Below are 22,383 nucleotides of genomic sequence, written 5' to 3'. Positions count from 1 at the left end.
TCCTCTTCCTCTTCCTCTTCGTCCGACCCAGAGGAGCTGCTGTCCTCTGAGCTGGAGTCGTCGCTTGACGTAGTCTCATACCTGGGGCAACAAAGGGGGGCGACAGAAGCTCAGAAACTTAAAGGCTCGTCCAGAACGCCGCACGAAGTTAACAAGTCTACATTTAAGAGGAAAGAAGCCTTGTAAATGTAAAACCACAGCACCTTTAACCTCACAAAGTCACCATCATAAAAACATCTAACATGTACTAAAAATGCATATTAAAAGATTATCTACTTAAATATTAATTACATGACTAAATACAAGTTCAAGTTTATGAATATACTTTCAGACTCACCCTCCGTTCACCCCAACAAACTGCAGGTTCTTCTTGGTGCCGTTGGAGTCGGGTCGGCCATCCTTCTTCTTCATGATGGATTTCAGGGTGTTCTGGCTGCAAGGCTGCCCTGAAGGAGAGAAAAGTGAACACGGCAGAATAAATTAGACAGAATGATAACAATGTAGTTGATCACAGTGTGCCAACACCAAAGCATGAGTTTATGGATCTTAAAAACTTTGTTTCTTTCACTTTTAGATATGTCCATAGCTTCTATAATGCCCTTAATGATGAGGAAACAGATGCTTTTTTTGTTGATTTAGTTCAATCCTATATGTAAAATGTATCTAACATATAAACTGTCCACATATATATTGCACCTTAGAGCTGTCAAGTTTCTATAAACAGTTTATTTTTCATCTCTTTTTCTGTAGTTTATTTCTCATTTTATTCAGTATTTTTTCTTATGAACATCTTAATCTTATAACTCCCTTTGCAACATTCAAAGTATCCTGCAGTCAACAGCAATACAACTTTACAAACAAGCCGGGTCAGTTCATTACAAATGGCTGATAATAATGCCCGAATGATCCACTAAAGCCCTCTGACATGATCAAGAGCTTTGGCAAAGCGGGAAGTAGCCATTAAGTGTCCGCCTCATGTTCTTTCCAAAGCAATCTGTCAGCGAGACACTGGAAGTTTCCCCAAACCCTGAAGTATCTCAGTCATTTTAAATACAGAGCTCCAAAACCAAAATACCAGCCGAGAGCCAGAACACTCAGCACATCTGCCAAGACTTGCCCCGATGGAAGGGCCTCTTTCACTGCTCCGGGGGACAGCTGGGAGTGTGTGTGTGTGGGAGAGTGTCTCTGTTCGTGTATCAACATGTATGCAGTTGCGTACTGTATACACTGGCGTGTGCGTACTCAGTAGCAACAGAGTCATTCAGCAGGTTTCCCGTGTTTTGACAGGTGGGAGCGTGAGCGGCTCGTCAGGAGGAATCGAGGATGATGATGATGATGATGATGTTTGCGGCCATGTTTTCCACCAGTTGCCTGGTTTATGTATGAAGTATGTGTGAAACCCATAAGGACAATGGCATTCAGGTGGACATATTTTGGACATAAATAGCCATGAAAAGTTCCTGCTATTTCTAAACCAACGGTAATACTATCACTTCACCACTGAAGAATCAATTTGGTGTTTAGAGGGTACATTTTTAGCAAGCCAACCATGGCCTTGTGATCTGGTTAGATAACTATCACTCCCTTTCTGCAAAAACATCAGATTTAACATACACTAAACACTAACATACTGTAGCTTTCCAGCCCAGTCGGTGTTTATCATTTTTTGGTTCTGCACACTGGATTTTTAAATCTGACAATGAGCACTTTTACGATAATGCAGCAGGACAATTATCCTAAAGTGGTTTCTTATGGCCAAAAAGTGGCCATAAAAACATCAGTTATCTGATCTCAATCCAACTGATCGTGTGTTTCACTGCTGAGGACCAGACTGAAGGCAGAAATCCCTCCAGACGAGCAGAGATGGCTCCAGGCCTGGTATGGAAGATACAGTGTCATGTTTCCTGTAATTGATAATACTTGATGGATGCAGTAGTTTGAACTTGATTTTTGTAATCCTACAATATATCTCTGCTATTTTGTTCGTAATGAGATTACAGTCCATCATCCAATAGATTTGAAATTCGGCTGAACCAGCTATCAAATTACAAATGTGCGTCTGTTCTAGGTAGACTATACATGTCTTCGTCCATAGAGACTCTGATTAGGACACAGTGGTGTAGAAACGTTGGTCTGTTGGATTTGCAGCCTGTAATAGAGTGCTGACTGCAAATGTCTCTGGGTCAAATATATCAGATAGTCACTGACTATATATAAATATACTATATAACAATTTTACACCAAATATCTAATAAACAATGACTTTATCTTAGTTTGTTGACATGTCCAATTACTTTCTGTCCGCTAAAATTGAAGGACTATATACTGCATAAAAGGGGCTGCACAGTTCATCTTATTCGGCTCTTTCACTTCATAGTCAATGAAATCTAATGTGCTTGAGTGCAGAGCCAAAACAAAACAAAACCATGTCACTGTCTCAGTACTTTCTGACTGTAGTGCGTCTATTAAGGGCTTTAACTCAACTGTGACTCCCTCCGAGCTGCAACTCTTATTCTTACGGATCAGAAAGGTTACAAGTAGGGATGACGACCTAAATTTGGAGACCGATACCATCCTAAAATGGACTGACCTACATCCTCAAAGCATGAGTCTCTTTCTTAATATACAAGTTTTCACACAGCCAGATCCTTGCTGGATGATGGAGCCAAACGGGACTGTGTGAAAAATGTGTGACACAACAACAATACGTGAGTTGTTTTAAGGCAGGTGTGTGTACCATGTAGCGCTGTAGACATCTGCAGGTCCATGCGGCTCTTCTGCTCCGCCGCACTGATCTGCAGCTGCTGCTGTGCAGGTGTGTTGGCAGGTGCATCTGCGTGTGTCAGGCCTGATGAAGTCTTCTCTATCTGTGACTGCTCTGTCCGGATGAACAGCGACTGGCTGCAGAGCTGCTGATTGCTCTCTGAAAAGGAGGAGAAGTGAACCAAAGTCAGTTTCCAAATAGAGACGTAGGGCTGGACTGCTCAGTTATGCAATGACAGTTTATTACAGTTAAAAAGGTAAAAGGAAGTTTCAGACCACTAAAGGTTCTGTACAGAAATGTTATAAGGAGAAGGACCATATGTCGTTTGAACCTGAAAGGATGGACATGCATGCTACAAGCATCTGGGTGAGGGGAGTCATTTGCATTCTATTCTAAATCCTATTTTCTCAATCAGCTTACGACTGTCAGTGATGAGGTCTGACACGAACTCAACATTTTCTGCTAAAGTCTGAGTTTTGGTCATTTCACAAAGGAGAGGTGTAGTGTATTCCTGTCCACAAATGAGAGCCTAGCAAGAGTCATGACAGCTGTGGGTTTGTTTGAATGTTGTCAGGTGACTGGTTATGATTTGATCAAACCTGATAGACACACATGATGATGATGTGGCAGATTAGCTGATTTTGTAAGTGTTAAACTCTTAGTACATAATACCCAGGGATTGTTGGCTATTTAATCCTGAATATATAAGAAATAAGCCCTGCCTAGTACATTAATAAGACAAATCCCAAAGCTCTTGAAAGTTTCAGAATGCTACTAAGGGAGCCTTTTTTTTAAAAGATATTCTGATCCCAAAATATTAATCAGTTATGCTAATTAAGCTAAATTAGCCAATACTTTTAATGTTGTAATTTTGGATCCTCTCACTTCCTGAAAAAAATCATCTACAACCTGCATGTCAACTCCGCCAATGTGTTGGTAAATACAACTGGAATTTATATCTGGCCATGTCTGTACAATTAAAGTATTATGACTTTCATACAATTTCACATCGACAGGAATGCATTAGCTGATGTAAATGATGCTTTGTAAAAGTTTTTATAAGGAATGTGTATGAAGTTTAGGGAATACAAATGTAACAAGATCTTCAAGAAAAAAGCGAAATCATTCTTCTAACACTTGCAGAACTCTGTACTGTCCCTTCAACTACTTCCATTATTCCCTAAAACCACGTAAAAAGGGAAAATCAGCAAGAATTCAAAGCAGATTTTTGTTAAGACAACAAAAGCTTCAAAACCACTAACTGCCAGACACATTAATGATACGTTTGCGTGTTTTGGTGAGTTTAACTTCAGGTTATTGACCTACAACAGCCTCAACAAAGTGACAATAAAATGCAACTACAACCATCTGAGTGTCGAAAGAAGAAACTGACTGAGAAAGTTGCTTACACTTTTTTTTTCTGAACTTATCTATAACTTCTCACACACAGAAATCCAACAGCCACTGCCATCAGCGTCTTAACAGACACTGTGATTACACTGACATAAGTTACGTGAACAGGAACTACGTCTGTTTAGTGAGCATTCCAAAAGAGGCCAGCAACCGACCAGAAACAAGCTCGCACACAACTCAGACAATCACCCTGCATTCATGTGCCAGCCAGCATGAATGCATGTTATGTAACTCAGAAGGAGCCATGAATCAGCATCAACAGTGAGGTGTTAGTGAAGGCAGGGCGGCCCGCAAAAACAACAAGTGGCCGATTGGTGCGACATTACTTGTTCCCAAAAAGAAATGAGCTCATTGTTGGTTCATGTCCAAAGCCCCCGCCACATTTTTCAGGGTCAGAGATAACTTTGGCCTGTCCGATCCCATCAGGATTCTCTTTAAACAGTGTGTGAAAGCCCCCCTAACCCCAGACTAGATCCTCCACAGTACAGCTAAAACTGTGCTGGCATTCAGCCCTAAACGACATCTTAATTTTGTTGCTACATCATCTTTACATCGTACAGCAGACTTATTGTCCTCTGAACAGCCCTGCTAAACTGAAATTCATTTATTTCATATTTTATAAAAGGACTAAGGCCAGCTCCAACATATTTGTATACTCTGCCTTTATAGTTTATATTTATTGCAATAATTTCTTCCCAAAGCAATCAAAGAAAATCAGTGTCCTTACATCCCTCAAATCAAAACACTTTATACTAAAAATAAATAACTACAATAGGGGGAAAAAAACAGATGAATTTATCACAGGAAAATATCTCTCTTGTAACCTCGTTCCTCTTTACATTGATAGAAAGAAGAAAAAGAATCTTGCTCATACGAACTTAGCGTCTTTCCCCCGGTACACAGTATAACATCTGTTTTTCTTATCTTTTTTTACACTTAATACAAATAACTAGCCATTAATAACGGAATTCCCAATCCTATGGGTTATCATCTCCAGTTTGTAAGTTGCATGGTTCACCTCCTTGCATTTTTCTGTTTGTGTTGTAGGTTCTTTCGGCCTGCTTAAAAAGGTAGGAGTTTTTTGGCCTCTGGTAGCGCTATGAACCCTTTGTTTTTTTCAACATTCGGCTTTGTTTGTCTAGTGCATGTGAGGGGGACAACACACTCCTGCCAGCGGTTTCACATTATTTCACCATTCAACAGGTGGCAGTAATACGCAGCACATGTCAACAAAAACTGACAAGCTAGTAAATAAAAATAAATAAAACATAAAAACTAAAATATATCTGTTTGCAAGGTAACTCCACAGTGAAATTGAATGCTCTCTTAAAACTCTAAAGAGGTTCTTATCAGACGGTGTGTGCTGAAATTCAATAACTTTGATTTGTTATCACTAAAACAGAATAATTCGTCTTGTGTCTTACCTTACTGTATAACTTGAAAATGATTAATTGTATTATAGGAGCCAGACATATGAAACTTGTTTAAGCCATTGTGTACTAAACCATGGAAGAGAAACAAGAAAACCAATCTCTCAATGCCCCCTCCAGTACTAAATACACGACTGCCTGTTTGCCAGCTATTTTTCTTGAGCAAGATACTGTGCATGTGTGTGTCTGTAGATACATTTTCGGTTGTCTGCCCTTGAAACTATGCTTTGATCACCTCTGACTACACTTTGAGGCAATGAACACAAGAACCATTTATGTTTTTGCAATACCTACTGGATGTGTTAAACCTCTCACCTGTGTTTAAGTTCACAGAGTCAGACTGCAGCTTGAGGATGTCCTCAGTGCTTCCATACTTCATGACTGAGTTGATGGACGAGAGTGTGCTGACCAGCTGGCTGTTGATGGATCCAAACTGGGACTGGGGCTGTCCAAAAGCTTCTGCAAGCTCGCTATAGTTCTCTGCTAGCAGCATTTGTTGCTCCTGCAGCAGCTTCTGCACTCTCTCGATGTAATGGTCCAGTCCAGCGCCCCCCTGTGCCTGAGCTTGCAGTGGTGCACTCTCAGTCTCAACCTTCACAGTCTCTTTGCTGCTGCTTGTGACAGATTCAGTTGGCTGGAAGGGGCCACATGCTATGTTCCTGGTTTTTAAGCCAACCAGAAAGTTCTCATGGATGCTAACTGGTCCCACCCCACATTCTTTGGTTTTAGTAGAGCTTGATTTGCCAAGTAATGAGTCCACATCTGTGGTTGTTCCAACAGCAATCGAACGCGTCTTTGCTGTTGAGTGAACATCTTTCACAAGTCCTTCCCCAGCAGCAACTGTCCTTGTTTCAGTCACAGTCGTGTTGGTGTGCTTGTCACAAGTTACCAATGCCATATCAGTGAAAGAGTCAGTAAGGACAGCTGTTTTTGTGTTGGTGGATTTGCTCACAACCTCTATCTCAGTATTGGTCTGCTGAGTTGCTGACTCAGGAGCAGCCATGACACCAGAGTCCACTTTGCTGACAAAGTCTGGGTCAGTTCCTTGTGACACCAGCTTCTTGATAGGACTAACAATCACATCCACCGAACAATCTCCACAACCAACTGATCTCGACTCTTTGCTCAATTCCGTCATGGGTTTGCAGAGAGCCAAGCTGTCTACTGATTCCTCCGTGTTAATTCCTACCTCACAAACATTAAGCTCTATGCCTACCTGCTGGTGACATGTCTCCACCCGTCTCCCTACACACTGGTCATGTACCTCCACACGCTCACGCACGACCCATCGGTCCATAGGGATCTCTGGGCCTGTGGCAACACTCTGCACGCTAGGTTCACAGGACACTCCTATAGTGTGGCTTTGTAGAGTGTTAGCTGTATTAGCATGGCTGAATTCCAGATGGTCACCCACTCCCTGGCTGCGCATCTGGACTTTGGCCTCCACACAGGCATTGTACATCTCAGGCCTGGCCATTGAACCTTTGTCCGCTTTTTTCTTGTTTGACCCACCGGCAGCTTGGAGCTCCAGTTTTAGCTTTCCCATCTCTATTTCGTGAGTAGTTTCTTTCAGCTGCACCTCCAAGCGGTAGATTTTCTCTTTCAGTGCTTCTATGGTCTGCTGCTGGAGCTCAAGCTCTTTCTCAGCCTCACTGGTCATGCCCAGCATGGCCTCGGTCACGCCAACCGCAGCACTGCGCATTTCCTGCCGCTCCGTTGACACTCCTGCATCCCGGAAACAATTCTCATTTGTCAACTTCCTCTGAGAGACAGGAAGGTTGTTCATGTTTTCATCAGTAACTACGCCAATGGACTTTTGGTGGGACTGGTTTTGTGCGAGCTTATGAGGCTGAATTTCAGTTATATTACTGTCCTGGGACGTCTTCTCCAGAGCTTGGACCTCAGCAGCAAGACGTCTGAACTCCTCCAGGCGTTGAGCGCTCTGTTCCTGGGCTTCAGGCTCCATGATGTGCAGCTCTGTTTCCTTTTGGATGGGGCCCGGGTTCTCCATCTGGTCAGCACTGCCTACACTGTAGGAGCGCTTACGGAAGCCACCAGGACCTTGATTTTTGGACTGAGCAGCCAATTGTCTTTTCTCTTCCTGTAGAACAGCAATCTTAACCTGTAAGATAGGAATGGTTTTCACCTGCTCCTCGAGCTCTTTCAGCTTCTTGAGGGCCACAACCATCTGCTCCCGAATTTGTTGAAGGTGTAATGGGCTGACATTTGTCACGGGTGTGGCCATGCCAGAGCTCATAGGACTGTGTCGGATGGAGCTTCCAATGGATGGTGGGTAGTAGGGGTTATACTCTCCATTGGAGAGGTGACCGTTGATTAGGAGAGGCTGATGGGTGCCGGGAGAGATCTGGCTTGGGGCCATGGAGCCTGAGTATGAGGACAATGAGCTGCTGGAGCCCATGCCGCCGAAGCTGGCGAGACGGCGGCGCGGCATTGGAGGTTCGCTGTGCGGCTGCATGAGCAGACGCTCCTGTTCGAGCCGAAGACGCGTCTCCATGAGGGTCCTCTCCACTTGGGGGTTGTGACGAGGGGCAAACCTGGGTGAAGGAGGTGGCAGGAGCTGTTTCTGCTCTGTGATGTTTAAGTAGGACTGTTGCAGGGGGACTTCACAGGTTGCCCTGGAGAGAGTGGGGGTCAGCGGCGCAGAGACCTGGGGCCTGGAGTTGATGAAGACTGGGGACTGCTTGTCATCGCTATTGGAAGAGGACAGGGAGTCTGTGGAGGTCCATTCAGCCTGAGTGCTGCCCCCGCCAGTGCTGCCCCGGGGCACCGACAAGGGTTTGGCCACTTTGGGCTTCCTCTGGATACTCAGCTTCTTAATAGTGTTGCCCCTCTCAATGTCATCAACATATTTGAGGAAGTCCAGGTCTAGCTGGTAACCATAGGGCGTTTCAACATAATAGGGGGCCACAGCGTCCTTCTCGTCTTCTGTGCTTGGGCATCTTTGTCCTTTTTCTGAAATAGAGACATCAAGAAAATATTAGTTATGACTTCTGATTTTTTTAAAAATGTGCTACATAGCAAATGTCTACAAATGTAACATACGGTAGGTAACTTGTCATGAATCCATTGAATTTAAAAAAAAAAAGATATATTTGTTGCCAAAAGTGACTCTTTTAAAGGCCCTATAACAGCTTGAGTGTCAGTTAAAGTGTTAAGTGTTTTCCTCGGCCGCTGACAATCGCCATAATTTGACAGTGCAAGTACAAACATGTCTCAAGTTTCTCACATCCCTGCTGGAAAAGCATGAGTGATAATCATTTTGGCAAGGGGTGGTTTAAGTCAGCACAAAACTATGTGAGATCCAACTATGGGAAGCCAACATAAAAACAAGGGGCATAGTTCACTTGAAAAACAACAACAAAAAACCCAAAAGCTGGTTATCCTTGTATAATCTAGCCTGCTGAGGTTTGTTGAAATCAAAATGTGCAACTCTTTTGACAGATAAACAGGCTGTTGTTTACAAAGCTGGGATAAGAGAAGAGCCAAAGGGGTCAGTGAGACAAAAAACAAACAGACAATGTAAATATGTTCTAGGCCAAAATCCATCCCTCATTCATCAGTTTCTACTGACAAAAATGAACCATAAACTATCACATTTTAAGCATACATTTCAAAGACAAATAAAAAAAAACAAGCTACAATTAATTTCTTAAGTTCATACACTTTGATTTAAGCAGCTTTAATCAAACTCTACAAAGTCCAAACTCCACACATCCAGCTGAAATGCCAGCTTTCCAGGCCATTAGGAAAACTCCACTACAGTCACACTGTGTTGGCTAAATACAGCGTCTTGTTCTTGGTATGCCTGGAACTCTCACCGACTAAAGCAAACACAGGCTTGAAATAAACAGCCCTGCTCTTCCTTTCCAGTCTACCCAGCTCCGGCAACTTCTCCCGTCAATCCTTTCCATTGAGCTAAAACAGAGGAGGGAATTACAAGACTAAGCCTGCTGCTAAAACCTCACTGGCTTGCTGTTCAAGCGTCACTCACCTCAGACCAACAGCACTCTCTCCATTTCTACATTTTCTTCTTCACTCCGTCTCTGCTGGCTCTCTAAGAGGACTAGATGTAACTGTGCTGAGATCAGCCTGTTTGAGCTACAGACGTGCCGTTTCTCCTCACTCTGTGAACTCTTTCTCAATCCTCTCTCCATAAGGAGGAAAAAAGTTCCACTATTGGTGTAAACTAAGCACAGCACTGCTCTGGTGCACTATTGGACAGCTGCCTCCTCCAATCCTGTGAGGCTCTGAGCCCAGTGCTTCCCTACCCAAATAAGAGTCCTGTTATTCAGCAGAGGGGAGGTGAACTCAATAACAGCCCGTTGTTCAGAAGAATAGCTTAGTAACGGTACATGTCAAGCTTTTATACTCTGGTTTACTCTTTGGTTAAACTTTGCAGCGTTCGCTTTCACCAAATAGTGTTATTTACAAGTCAATTACAACTCTCACAACTATGTATTGAGGATTGTTAATGTGTAAATAACTCTTGATATAGCCGACTTCCATTTTTCAGATGTTTCATTTTATATCAAGCAACTAGCTTTTTTTCAGTTTCAGTTCAACAATCAACAGATGAACTGATATTGAAAAGAATCAGTTTTTTCTTGATGAATGACAATCAGTAATCACAATTCCCCATTGAATTATTATTTGAGTCACTAATTACAAGAACTTCTCTTTTACTTTGCACTATGTAGTTTCAAGGTTAGTTTAGTCAATAATAATCATTTTAAAAAATATATTTATCATGTCAGTCATTCTTCAATCAAAAATGGCAAATGTTTGCTGCTTCCAGCTTCTCAAATGTGATTTGCTACTTTTCTTTTTAAATATTTTTTGGTCTTACACTTGGTCAAGACAAAACAAAAAGATATTTGAAGACATTGCCTTGGGCTCTAGCACATTTTAAATGGGCTTATTTTCTCTATTTTCTGACATTTTATAGGAGAAAAAAAAATCAAAGAAATATTCTGCAGAAAATAATCATTAGCTGCAGCTTTAACCTGCTATTACTACCTGCTATATTACTAACCAGAAGTTAATTTTAGCTTTTACAATGCAACAATGCAATACAGTAATATATGAAAGTTTGTGCGTGAAGAAAGTTCTTTTCCTTTATTGTAAAGGAAGTAACAGTCAATTTTTTATCAAGGGTTCCACCAAATGCACTTCTTATACAAAGCCCGGGTTGTGTTTTCTCCCATACTGCCCTGAAATAAGTACATCCTGTTTTTTTGTCTGGTATAAATAATCTCTGTGAGGCAGCACAGTCACGGTCTTGTGCTGTCTGGTTTTGACGACTCTCCCTGGCACGAGTTACTGAGCGCTGACCAGCCATGTCACACAGACACACACACACACACGCACGCACACAGAAAGGAGTGACAAGCAGCCCCCTGGTACTGCAGAGACCCCAAACAGCTGAGCGATGACCTCATCAACACGGGACAACTGAAGGGGTCACGCTCCAGTGACAGGGAGCCAACAGTGACACTAGAAGCCCGGGAGTCTGCTCCAGTTATCAACAGCTGTTACATTGTCAATTTGACAGGGATTACACAACAGTTAGATAGCCAGCAGTGTGAGGCAGCACACGGTTCTTTCCTCAGTTAGAGAGCAGCTCTTTTTACACCGCTTGTTTGTTGCTGAATATGAGATGTGATATTTTAAACATTTACCAGTCTTCTTCTACAATCATTCCTACCTTAAACTGTTTGCACAGCCAGCAAATGACAAATTTTTTCTAGATGAAGTCATATCCTGAAACTTTCCCAAGCACATTGAGCTCCACTAACATGGCTGAACACTGCTCGTTTTAAAAAGGAAATTTAAAAAAGGACCTCCCTCTTTACTTTATATGAAAGGGTAACAAACTGGTGAGACATTAGTTGGTTTTAACTTAAAACTTAGTTAAGCTTCAACTGCACGACCACTCTCTCACATCTAAGAGCCTTAAAAAGGTTTTCATGTATAAACAGAGATGAGCTGAGCTCCTGGGGTGTAATAATATTCAATATATTTTAGCACATATTATATTGCAATAATATGCAACAATATATCCTAATACAAATATGTGACAGTATGCAACATGATGAAAAATGCTTAACAATATTTACCACATTTCATCACTAACTTTTGTTTGCACATATTTAATGTCAGACTGTGGAATTAAAGGTTACATGCCATGAACATCTTGAACTATCAGAGGTCTCGACTCCTGCCTGAAGATTTTAGTGAAACAATTGCTCGTAATTATAAATGTGTCAGTGACATACCACATGGGATTACACATGCAACATGACGACCTGTGCAGCATCTGGGAAACCTCCTCACAAAAATGTTGAGTTGTCATATCCCAACATTATTCTTCAACTAAACTTATTTTTCAGTTTCATGCAGATAAAAAACTTTGTGGTAAAAAAGAATGTGATTTATTATTATATACATTATTTATATTTTCATTGAAGTGATTGTAGTATTTGCATTTTGCACTAAAACTGTAAATCTGCTGGTTCCAGCTTCTCTAATGTGAAAATGTGGTAGTTTTTTTTCATTTCATTTCATTGTGAATCAAATATGTTTGGGTTTTGGACTGTTGGTTGGACAAAACAAGAAATGTAAAGAATTTCATTTTGTAGACTAAACAAAAACTCAACTAAAAAAGTAAAACTAATCAACAGATGAATCAATAACGAAAGTATTAGTTGCTGACTTCGTTAGTTTGATGCTAAAAACATCATGAGTTTATCCAACAGTGTGCCAATTGTAGCCTACTTGAAAACAGCGTAGCTCAATACAAAAGAAGCGATTTCCTTATTTGGTCAACAGGAGCCGAGGAAACCGATTAACAGAGGGGTTTTTTTTTTATTTACTGAACAAAACATGATTCAAATGCCAAGTTAACAACCTAAAAATAGCATTCAGAGATTGGCACACAGCTTCCTGACCCTATGCTACTTCTCTCAGCTGGGATATTAACATATTTCAGCCCAATCATCCAACCTTAGCTGTAGATTCATTCCAACGACATACTCTGCCTAAGTTGTAAAGTGGAAGCCAAGAAATGTGGCTGTTAAAAGTTCTCACTCGCTTGTTTCCAGAAGCTACTTGCATGTCTTTCACAGATGAGTCCCAGGTCAGGAGCTCTAACAGAAACCATGTGGCGACTGAACACAGCTGCTCTTTGAATTAAGTCAAATACATTGATATCCGAAGAGGCCACAGTTACTACACAATTACTCACACTAAGCTTAACATACACTGATGTGACACGAGTGGGTGGCACATGTTTGAGCCATTTCCAGTTTAACAGACGTGTGTGCGCTGTAAAATCCCTTTAAATACATCCATGCTTTGGGGTCTGCTTATAACCTCTCTGTACTTGAGCAATAAAGATATTTTGTTTGGCTTTTTGTGTATTTTTTGGCACTTTTTGCTGCACCAACTGAAATCCTTTCAGTTACATTCAGCCCCCAAACTCTCTCCCTGTGTTTGCTCTTAAAATATTGTGCTGAAGGCCAACTTGGGTCTTGATGTTAGTCTGTGAGGGAAAATATACAAGCAGGGCTGGGCTTATTTTGCACTGGCTCTGTAAAGGTTTAAAATTAGAGTTGACAAAAGCCTTTTAACATCCACAGTGTCCTCAGAGACAGAATAAATTAGGCTACTGGTCTAAATCTGTCTGCCAGTTGTTTGTTATCCAACTGGTGCACAGAAATACAGATTTATTTCACAATCACAACTTATAATGAACTCATGGTCATTTTCGTTCAGTGTAAAATGAAGTGTGATATTACATTGATTATTTGGCCGAGAAGTCTCACTGCACACCAGAGTTCTTTAAAGTTATATTTTTTGTCTTCATGAGATAAGACAAGAGAAAACAAGAAAAGTTTTGTACCTAGCTTCTTTAGTTTTACGTCATTTTGGTAACTGCTGAGCACATTAACCCTTTAGTCTATCAAGATAAGGCTTTATATGACTGTAAATTGGACATATTGGGGTTTTGGACTTTTGGTTGGATATTAAAAATCTTGGGCTATGTTTCTGTATTTTGTAATTTCTTATAGACAAAACAATAAATTAATTGTAAAGCAAACATTTGCTTTGACTGCCCCCTATTGCACCAGCACCCTATTAAAGTAATCTTTAAGATGTGCCAAGTAAATATATACTATGTTTTTTCTGTTGTGTTTTTTTTAATACATCTTACATGAACACCTATGAGATCTACATGTTATACAGAGATCTCGAACACCATCATCTAAAAACCAAATAAGGAAATAGCTTTTGGAAGAACAGTTGACGTTGTTCTGGAAGCTCGTAGTGGGCCAGAACCTTACTGGGTTCCCTCATTTTGCCTTTATTTTTCATTAAACTCATCTACAACAGTACATACTGAAAAACTGCATCTCTGAACAGACATAATCAACAGATATTTCCTTACAATTGCACAAACTCATTGGATATATTAAACAGTTGCACTGGTCTCATACACACAGCTGCAGAATGGAGTAATACAGTGTGCTCACACTTGGTGCATTATACTGAGGGAGAGCAAAGCATGATGCAAGTGCCTGCTGGGTGGAGGGGACTCTAGTGGCCTGAGACACACACACACACACACACACACACACACACACACACACACACACACACACACACACACACACCACACACACACACACACACACACACACACACACAACACACACACACACACAAAGCCTGGTATTTCCTGGCTCTGACTGTGAGCTCTATACGCCTAATTACTCATAAGAAAAGTAGAGCCAACGTTTGATCAACACCTCATACTGCTGCAGCTCAACACCAGAAACAGCGAGACACATCCGTTCACATAAAAAAAAAAAAAACAGGAAACAAAACAAAAACACAATAAGTGCATTAAAGCTGCACATTCCTGCCCTTTCCAAATTGAACCCAGGCAGGACAGACAGAGCAGAGCCCCTGACTGTGATCTATTAGCTTCTTCTAGAAAGTCACAGGGCCGTGCCAGACTCCGCTGCCAAATTCAACAACTTAACTCTGTACATGATGATGCAGACCGGAGGAAATGTTTGGGCTTCCTCTGCAAACATTGAGGCAGTTTGAAAACCTTTGCCCATCTCGGTCTTTTCTCATAGATGGTCAAGCAAAACAATCCAGAGATGTCAAAGATGCTGGCTGGTATATTTTTTGTGAAAAGATCTGCAACATGGGAAAATTCAATATCATGAATAAAAACAAACCACACAACACAACAACTTGTTGTATATCCACTAGGTGTTCCACATAATATCTGGCTATTCAATGATTTTATTGGATGTTCTGGGGTTATAGTTAGATGAGGTGTGGCTATCAAGCAGTGTCTGCCACTGGCTTTGCGGACGCCTCTACTGCTTTTCATGAATGGTGGTCCCTCAACCTCAGACTCCAGCTGTGTGTTCAGTGTTAAACACTTGATGCATCAAAGCAAAACTGCTGCAGATTGTCCTTAAAAACAAAACTTATAAGAAACTTTGGTGAGAGGTAGGGTTAAGGTATGGACAGACACGCTGCGTGCTTCTGCTTACACACTACAATAGCAGTACAGCAGTACAATGGTTTATATAGTCAACTCTGGTGGGCCTTATTCGCTCGACTACATAACATCCCTTGCAGTGTGACGACTTCAGTGTACATACATTGTTAATGCTATAATAATAATAATAATAACAATAATAATAATAATACACTGTTCAGCCCTACTGGCTACAGAAGGCACCTTACACTGACAAAGAAAGGATTAATGCACACTGAGATACAGTCACACTTAAACAGACCAGTTGTACGTCTATTCATCAAACCCTGTTGTGTAAAGACGCTAAGAGTCCAGAGCCATCAGCACCACTGAATAAAACTAATTATCCTGTTTGGTTTACAAAGACACAGCGCCCTGCCCCTTTGGCACATGTTATTATAGGCTCACACATAAACATACACAAACACAATGGGAAAGTGACTGATGGGGCACAGTAAGAAAACCGTACCAAGGGGTATTTCAAGTGGCAGCTGGGTCTGAAACAAAACCACTTCAGTGGGTTTCAATGAGCTGGAGCTTGGCGGGGCTGACCCATCGGCGTGACTCTGACCGCTGCTCTCTGGGTTTTCTGTCCGACAGAATGGTGGCATTCAATTTAGGCCAAAGCCATCACGGTCTGCTGTGTACCATGACTCAGGCTCGACTTCACTGCACGAGGGAGCATGGTTGTGTTGCTGTGGGGTTTTTCCTTTTTTTTTATGTTGATTTGGCAGCACACAAAAAATTCAGACGCAAGAATTGTATTTCAGATCAGTCATAATTTGTAACTGTCTTGCCAAAATGTCAACATTGTGAGGGTTATTAGCATAATGATCACTGCTACTTATGATACTCCACTGGAGTAAAACCAGTTTGCCTCGAAGAATGACAAAGAAAAATTAAAAAATATTTTGGGAATATTATTTTATGGCTTTATTATAGTATGGCATCAGTCCTGTAGCTCAATAAAGTGAATATTAAGTTAAATTGGGATCAGCTGAGGGTTTCTTTGACATATGTGCTCATTGCTTTGTTGCTCAATGTACTGAGGCGTCCCACATCCCACAGTTATTTCATCTGAGAGGAGCCTTACTGCACAGACCGGCTCCAAACTAAAGCAGGGAATAGTATTGTTTTGTGGGGAGGCTCAAAGAACTACAATATCGTTCCATAACAGAACATGGATCAACGGAGCTCATTTACCCCCTTTTTTATGTGAGTGACAGAAGTATATGTTGTATTTTAGATGTGGGGACTAGTTATTGTTATGGCAATTGTGCAGAGATGCCATTGACAAAATGATTTACACTAATGGACCAATAACCCAAAGAAACCTTATTAGAGCCACTGAAATTTGATTGTAGCTTACATAAATGCAACTGCAGTGCATGTGCAGATTACCAATGATTATGATTATTTATCTGCAAGTAAATGTAATATTTATATAAAAAGAGCCCAATTTAGACTTGCATTTTCATAAAGCTGGCAGACCATTACAACCAAAATGGTTTTTTTTTGTGTTATTTCCTCACACTTTGGTGAAATGTCCCTTTAAAACAACTGGATACTGAAAACAAAACAAACTTCACAATCGGTAATATTTCTGCTTCTAAAACCAACAGCACAGATGCAGAGAAATCAATGTCACAATAGTTTTTCCTCATGGTATCAGGCCATCTCAGTGTCCAACTTCATCATTAAGAATATTATTTTCACATTTTCGAGCACTGGCCACTACACTGGAGGACTAAAGGTTAAGTTTTGCTCTCTTCTTGAAATTCTTCTGGTGCAGCAGGTGACCACATTGGCATGTTAACTGCCAACACTGCAGAGAAGCTATTTTTACAGTTTGCAGGGGGAGGAGGTTAGCAGTGTTCACGTAGCATTCCTCAGAAGTTCTCACATTCTGTAAAAAGAGACCCTAAAACTCTGCTGGGTTGTAGACTTTAAAGTAAATCCACGCTTTTCTTGACAAGATCTACATACAAAAAAAAAACACATCTCAGTCGTATACATGGTGTTGGCAGACTGACGCTGAGGACGGTGTGCAAGCGCCCTGAAAGCATCTGTCCTGCATGCTGTGCATTCCTGGAGGGATTTGGAAGTAAGAAGCTTCACTCTCTCCTGTTAGTCTGGCCAGGAATGTGAGCTGTCTGCAGGTGTGTGTTTGTAGCTGCGCCTCGGCTGACAGCGTTTATTTCACACTGAAGCGTGGAAATCTTCTCTACGTGTGCGCCGTGTGAACGCACACAAGCCTCAATGTGTTTCAGAAGCATGAGGTGCAGAAATCACTAACAAGTTTGGACTTAAAGGTTGTTGTTTTTTTGGTCCGCTGTAAGCTAATGTGTAACGCTGCTAAGTATGTGAGATGCTATAATACTGTCCTACATATCCTGATTTTATAATATCACTGTCACTGATTTAAACTGATATTTAAATGCAGAACAAAGTTACTGAATGAACTAAAAAAATTCTCTTTTATAGCAAGCATTGATAGCTTTGACTTGTGTATTATGCATCGTGTTAAAACAGAGACAGACGTGATGCAGGAGCTGGCCAGTTAAATATACAGGCCTGGCATAAGCCTGAAACTGGACACCTAATCCACATTTAGCCCCATTGTATCTTTATCCAGCTAAGTTTAATTTAGTAAGAATGAGCACATATTATTTATGAGGCAGCCAGGAATCAGTTGACATGTGAAAGTGTATTATCATTGTCAAACACTCCGTACTGGAGGAAACTAACTTTTGTTATGCTGTGCAACCAACTTGAACCACCTCCATCTCACCATCTACAATATGACTGTGACAATTGAGTTTGATAAACAAAACAAAAAAAATCATGCTACAGCATCGCCAACACATGCACATACATAAGTTGAAAATAATGTAACAAAAAGGGTTGGTTACCTGGGCCATTGCCATTCACGTGCATGGTTTGTGCCATGGCTGCTGCTGTGTGCTCTCAGTCCCACAACAAGACCTACTGCGGTCATGCAACTGCCATGCATCAAGTCCAGATTACCATGCAACCTGCAAACTGAGACAAAACACAAAAGAAAACATATGAAGTTAGCCACATGCAGACAGGTAAGCAGCAATTAGCAATATCATCCAAACGTGAAACAACAATGTAAAACACCAGAAAAAGACAACTAATTTGTCCTTAAACGTAGCATGACAACCTTAAAGGCACTGACGTTTGGACATTACATTCTGGTTCCATCAGTTTAGAAACTAAAAGTATAACTTTTCCAAAGAGTAAACAAGAGGTCTCCATCCAACATGTATTACATGTTCTGTTGCACAAAGGCCTTTTTTGATGAAAGCTGAAGCCCACTTAATGTGATTGACGGCACTGACCTCTGCTTTTTCACAGGTGTGTTTGCATCTGACATTTATGAACATAAGAGGTCCTGTGTGCGCCGGCCTGGTCATTATCAATGGATACATTATGAGCAGGAACAAAAGAGCTATTCTCCTCTAATAAAAAAAGGAGCCAACACAAGGGGAAAAATTCTACTTCATGAGCTACAGAGAGGGCTGGTTTGTTAAATGAGCATCTGGAGGAGTAAAGATGCAGGCAAGGTTGGCTCAGATAGACCCAGGCCCTTTTTAGACACTATGACCTCAAACTCTATTTACCAGCAGGACTACTGACCTCGGATCAACTAGCCCCCCAAAGTGGCATCTAGGCCCCCTAGTGGTCTTTAAGAAGGTCCTTAAGGGTCCTCAGCAATAAGACAGGATTCACTTTCACTACTGGCAATATTTGATTCAACCACGTTAAAGAAGTCATTCTACAGTTCACACATTGTAGTTTAACTGTTGATTGTTTTATATTTATTTAATGGGAATGTGGTGCCAAATGATCGGCTCATTTGAATGTCAAATATTTTTCTATTTACAAAATGGGCTTGTCAGTGGTCTGAGAACCTCAGGGAACCTTTTATTATTATTTTTTTAGCAAAATCAGTAAAAACTGGGTAAAAATGTATTCCTATGTCAAATCTTGAAAATATACTAGGGAGGTTTTGTTAGCCTCTTCTCTGAGAGAATACTTATACACGTCAGTCTTATAGGGTACACCTACCTAAAACTATTTACCGTCTATTACAAATAAGAAAAGTACTTCATCAGGTTGATGCACAAAACCTGTAACTGCAATAAGGCCATCAAACAGGCGAGCTTTCACTCATCTGCAGCACATGTAATTCCTTGTTTACAGTGCGCTCCCAAATAAAGCAACGTGGCTATGTCATTAGGCTGATGTGTCTAAATCCTCACTGCCCGTCATCCCCAGGACCCATTTTAGATCTGATACACAGACGAAAGCGATATAGAGAACTGAGCACACTGCACTGGTTCAACACCCAAATAAACAGCCATCACAGGCCTGCTGCTAAAAAGTCTCGAGCTCCAAAGAGTCAAGATGCCCTGAGTGCGTCCAACTACGAGCACAAACCCACAAGGCAAAAGGACCACAGGTCAGAGTCGAACCCATGGCCACTGCAGCGAGGACTCAGCCTTGGTACATGGTGTGCTGGCCCTACCAGGTGAGATACCAGGGCGCCCCACAAACCTATCTTTACAGCTTTAAAAACACATGTTAGTATTTTGGGTTGAGGTCTGGCCTTTTAACTATCTCTTCTTGCCAACTTCATGCGAACACAATATGAACAAAAACAGACTGACCAAGCATCTCCCAAGTGTCCGATTCCATGAGCTGCAAGAAAGCAAACCTGGAGGAAGGAGCAGGAAATCCTCAGATATACCATGAAGCATAGAAAATAGAAAAAGCAACGAACTTTGATTCTGTCATCCTCATCAAGTCTATAAGAAGCTGACTGAGAAGCTGACTGAGATGAAGGCTGCATGACCGAAACATCATGCTTTTGTTATTTGAACACATTTACCATTATTGCCTTTGTAGATAAAATATTAAATAAAGAAGATTGTGAAGTTGTTTTTTACTTGATCCATCTCCTTTCTGCTACACAGCAACATCACATTCAGTTAATGATCAATAAATTGAGGAACTCATGTTTCTACTCACAACTTACAACTCTGCTGACTGTTAAAATACCCTCAAGAAAACATGAGCTTTCAGACTGTTGCATAATAACTCAATAAAACTGGGTGGGCTCACTTGAAAGTAAACTTTTTAAAGACATGCATGAGTTCCTAGTTTAAAAACAGGCATTGAGGCTTATCACATTACATTTCTGGACTTTTTAATCCAACAGATGTTTGAAGAAGTGACTCCAACAGACCATGTTTTTCAGCATTTTGTGTCCCTTGGGATCATGTGAGGTAGAGAGTGAAAGCAAGGTGTTATTATAGGCTGTTGAACAGAGTAATGCTGCGGGATGCACTGCCACACCCACAGCAAGCAATACACCAACAGCTATATGGTCACATATTTGTTTGGTTGTTACATGTTAACCTCCATCAACACTGAGATCCGCTATTCCATCAATTTGCTCATGCAGCTTACCTGTAACTCTCATTCTAACTTCCTCCCACCGCACGCAGGTAGCAAACGCGACTGAATCCACAAGCCCCCCGACAACGAGCCTACACCCAGCAGACCTCCGAGCGAGAGGGATAAGTTTCACTGCTAAGATTAGACAACTTCCTCAGATGACAGCCAAACGATCTGTGTCCTATAAGAGGAAACAGGACTTTAGGCTGTTTGGCTAGAACCAACCCCTCCGCTGGGCCTCCAGGTGAAGCGCATGGCGAGCTAATGTGGTCAACAAGCCCCGGTCACTCTTCGGCCAGTGCCGACCTTCAACTCGTGGCTGAGAAACGAGGCAGACAATGGAGCGTAATGGAAAGCCTTTTCATGACCTGTTACATATTAACCAGCACAGCAGCGTTTTCCCTTCGGTCCACTGCAGCTGAAGGTGAAGACAGACAATAAACAAAAGGCCGTAATCACAAATCTTAACCAAACTGAGCCGAGGACGCCTTTGGGACTGTCTGAGATGAGCAGTCAAAATAAAAGATGTACTAATGAGGTCTATTAGGAGATCTTCATGGTAGCAATAATAAGATCACACTGCTTTAGCCATATAACAGTGTGAATTTGTTGTGTACTTGTGTTAAAAGTACATGTTTAACAATACATTTGGATATTAGGTTACAGATTAATCAAATTACATAAGCCTTATGAATTAGAGCTTAAACAATTGGTCAATTAATCCATTGGTAACAATTTTGAATATCGATTAATCGTATCATTTATTCAACCAAAAATCCCAGATATTCCCTGGTTCCAGCTTCTAAATGTGAGAATTTGATGCTTTTCTCGGTTTTATTTAATCATAAATAGAATTTTGGGGGGTTTCTCACTGAAAACAATTGTTAGGCTCTCAGAATTTGTGATGGGAAATTCTCACATTTATTTTTTATTTTTCAAAGACTAAAATGACTAAATGATTAATAATTTTATTTTTAATTAATTAATGATTAATAAATAAGAAAACTAATCATTAGTTGCAATCTTACATTGATTCAAACCATTTTTCTTTAGCTGATTAAATGCCTTCGTATTGCTTGCTATTGTACAATTCAGGTCATTATATTTGCTCACCAGTTACTGAATACAAGAAACCAGCAGTATCATCCATAAGATTCAAAAGCTTTTGCAGTTTTTAAACAATCGAATGTCGATTGACAAATGACACCAAAAAGTCTGTAAATGCACCAAATGTATTTTCACCCAACCAAAAGGTAATGTTGCGTAATACCAAGTAGAAGTAAACTACCAATATCTGCCTACCTATAAACCCTCGGTGACAACACACACATATGAAAACTCACATTTTATGTTTCTGTAAACAATTTTTTTAATTTTAACTCAACTTATAGTTCTTAAGAGGCATTAAATCTTATAAGTAAGGCTGAGTTTGAACAAAGACAAGAAAAACTCACCATTCTGAACAAGACAAACAGATTATTAAGTAGACTGATCTGATCCAAGAAGGTTTACAAGCGTGACACGAGTGAAGAATTACAATAAAGAACAGGGCAACGACGTTAGCAAACCAGAACTACTCGTTTTGTCCCTCCTTAGCTCTTACATAAATATGGAACACGAAACGCATACAGCTAGAGTGCAGAGGTGTGACAGCAGTTGCAGGTGTATGTCAACGGATTTACAGTGACTCAGGTCAGGTTCCTCTTCAC

At 40.9% G+C, this 22,383-nt stretch overlaps 1 protein-coding gene across 1 annotated transcript in view; it reads right to left on the bottom strand.

Moving 5' to 3' along the window:
* The window catches only part of kank1a (KN motif and ankyrin repeat domains 1a), a 26,083-nt gene extending 5,239 nt beyond the window's left edge, over positions 1–20,844 (bottom strand). Inside the window, exons 1-6 of the mRNA XM_035658290.1 lie at positions 20,687–20,844; positions 18,100–18,229; positions 5,923–8,580; positions 2,738–2,923; positions 338–446; positions 3–81 (exon numbers count right to left, since the gene is read on the bottom strand). Coding sequence (XP_035514183.1) covers positions 3–81; positions 338–446; positions 2,738–2,923; positions 5,923–8,580; positions 18,100–18,136 — 3,069 coding nt within the window. The 5' untranslated portion in view covers positions 18,137–18,229; positions 20,687–20,844. The remainder of the gene's footprint in view (positions 1–2; positions 82–337; positions 447–2,737; positions 2,924–5,922; positions 8,581–18,099; positions 18,230–20,686) is intronic.
* Positions 20,845–22,383: the final 1,539 nt, after the last annotated feature.

The sequence above is a fragment of the Morone saxatilis genome, unplaced genomic scaffold (genome assembly GCF_004916995.1).
Source record: "Morone saxatilis isolate NCDOM2014 unplaced genomic scaffold, NCSU_SB_2.0 Contig16, whole genome shotgun sequence".
Classification (NCBI taxonomy): domain Eukaryota; kingdom Metazoa; phylum Chordata; class Actinopteri; family Moronidae; genus Morone; species Morone saxatilis.
This window is presented reverse-complemented; position numbering and strand designations above follow the sequence as displayed.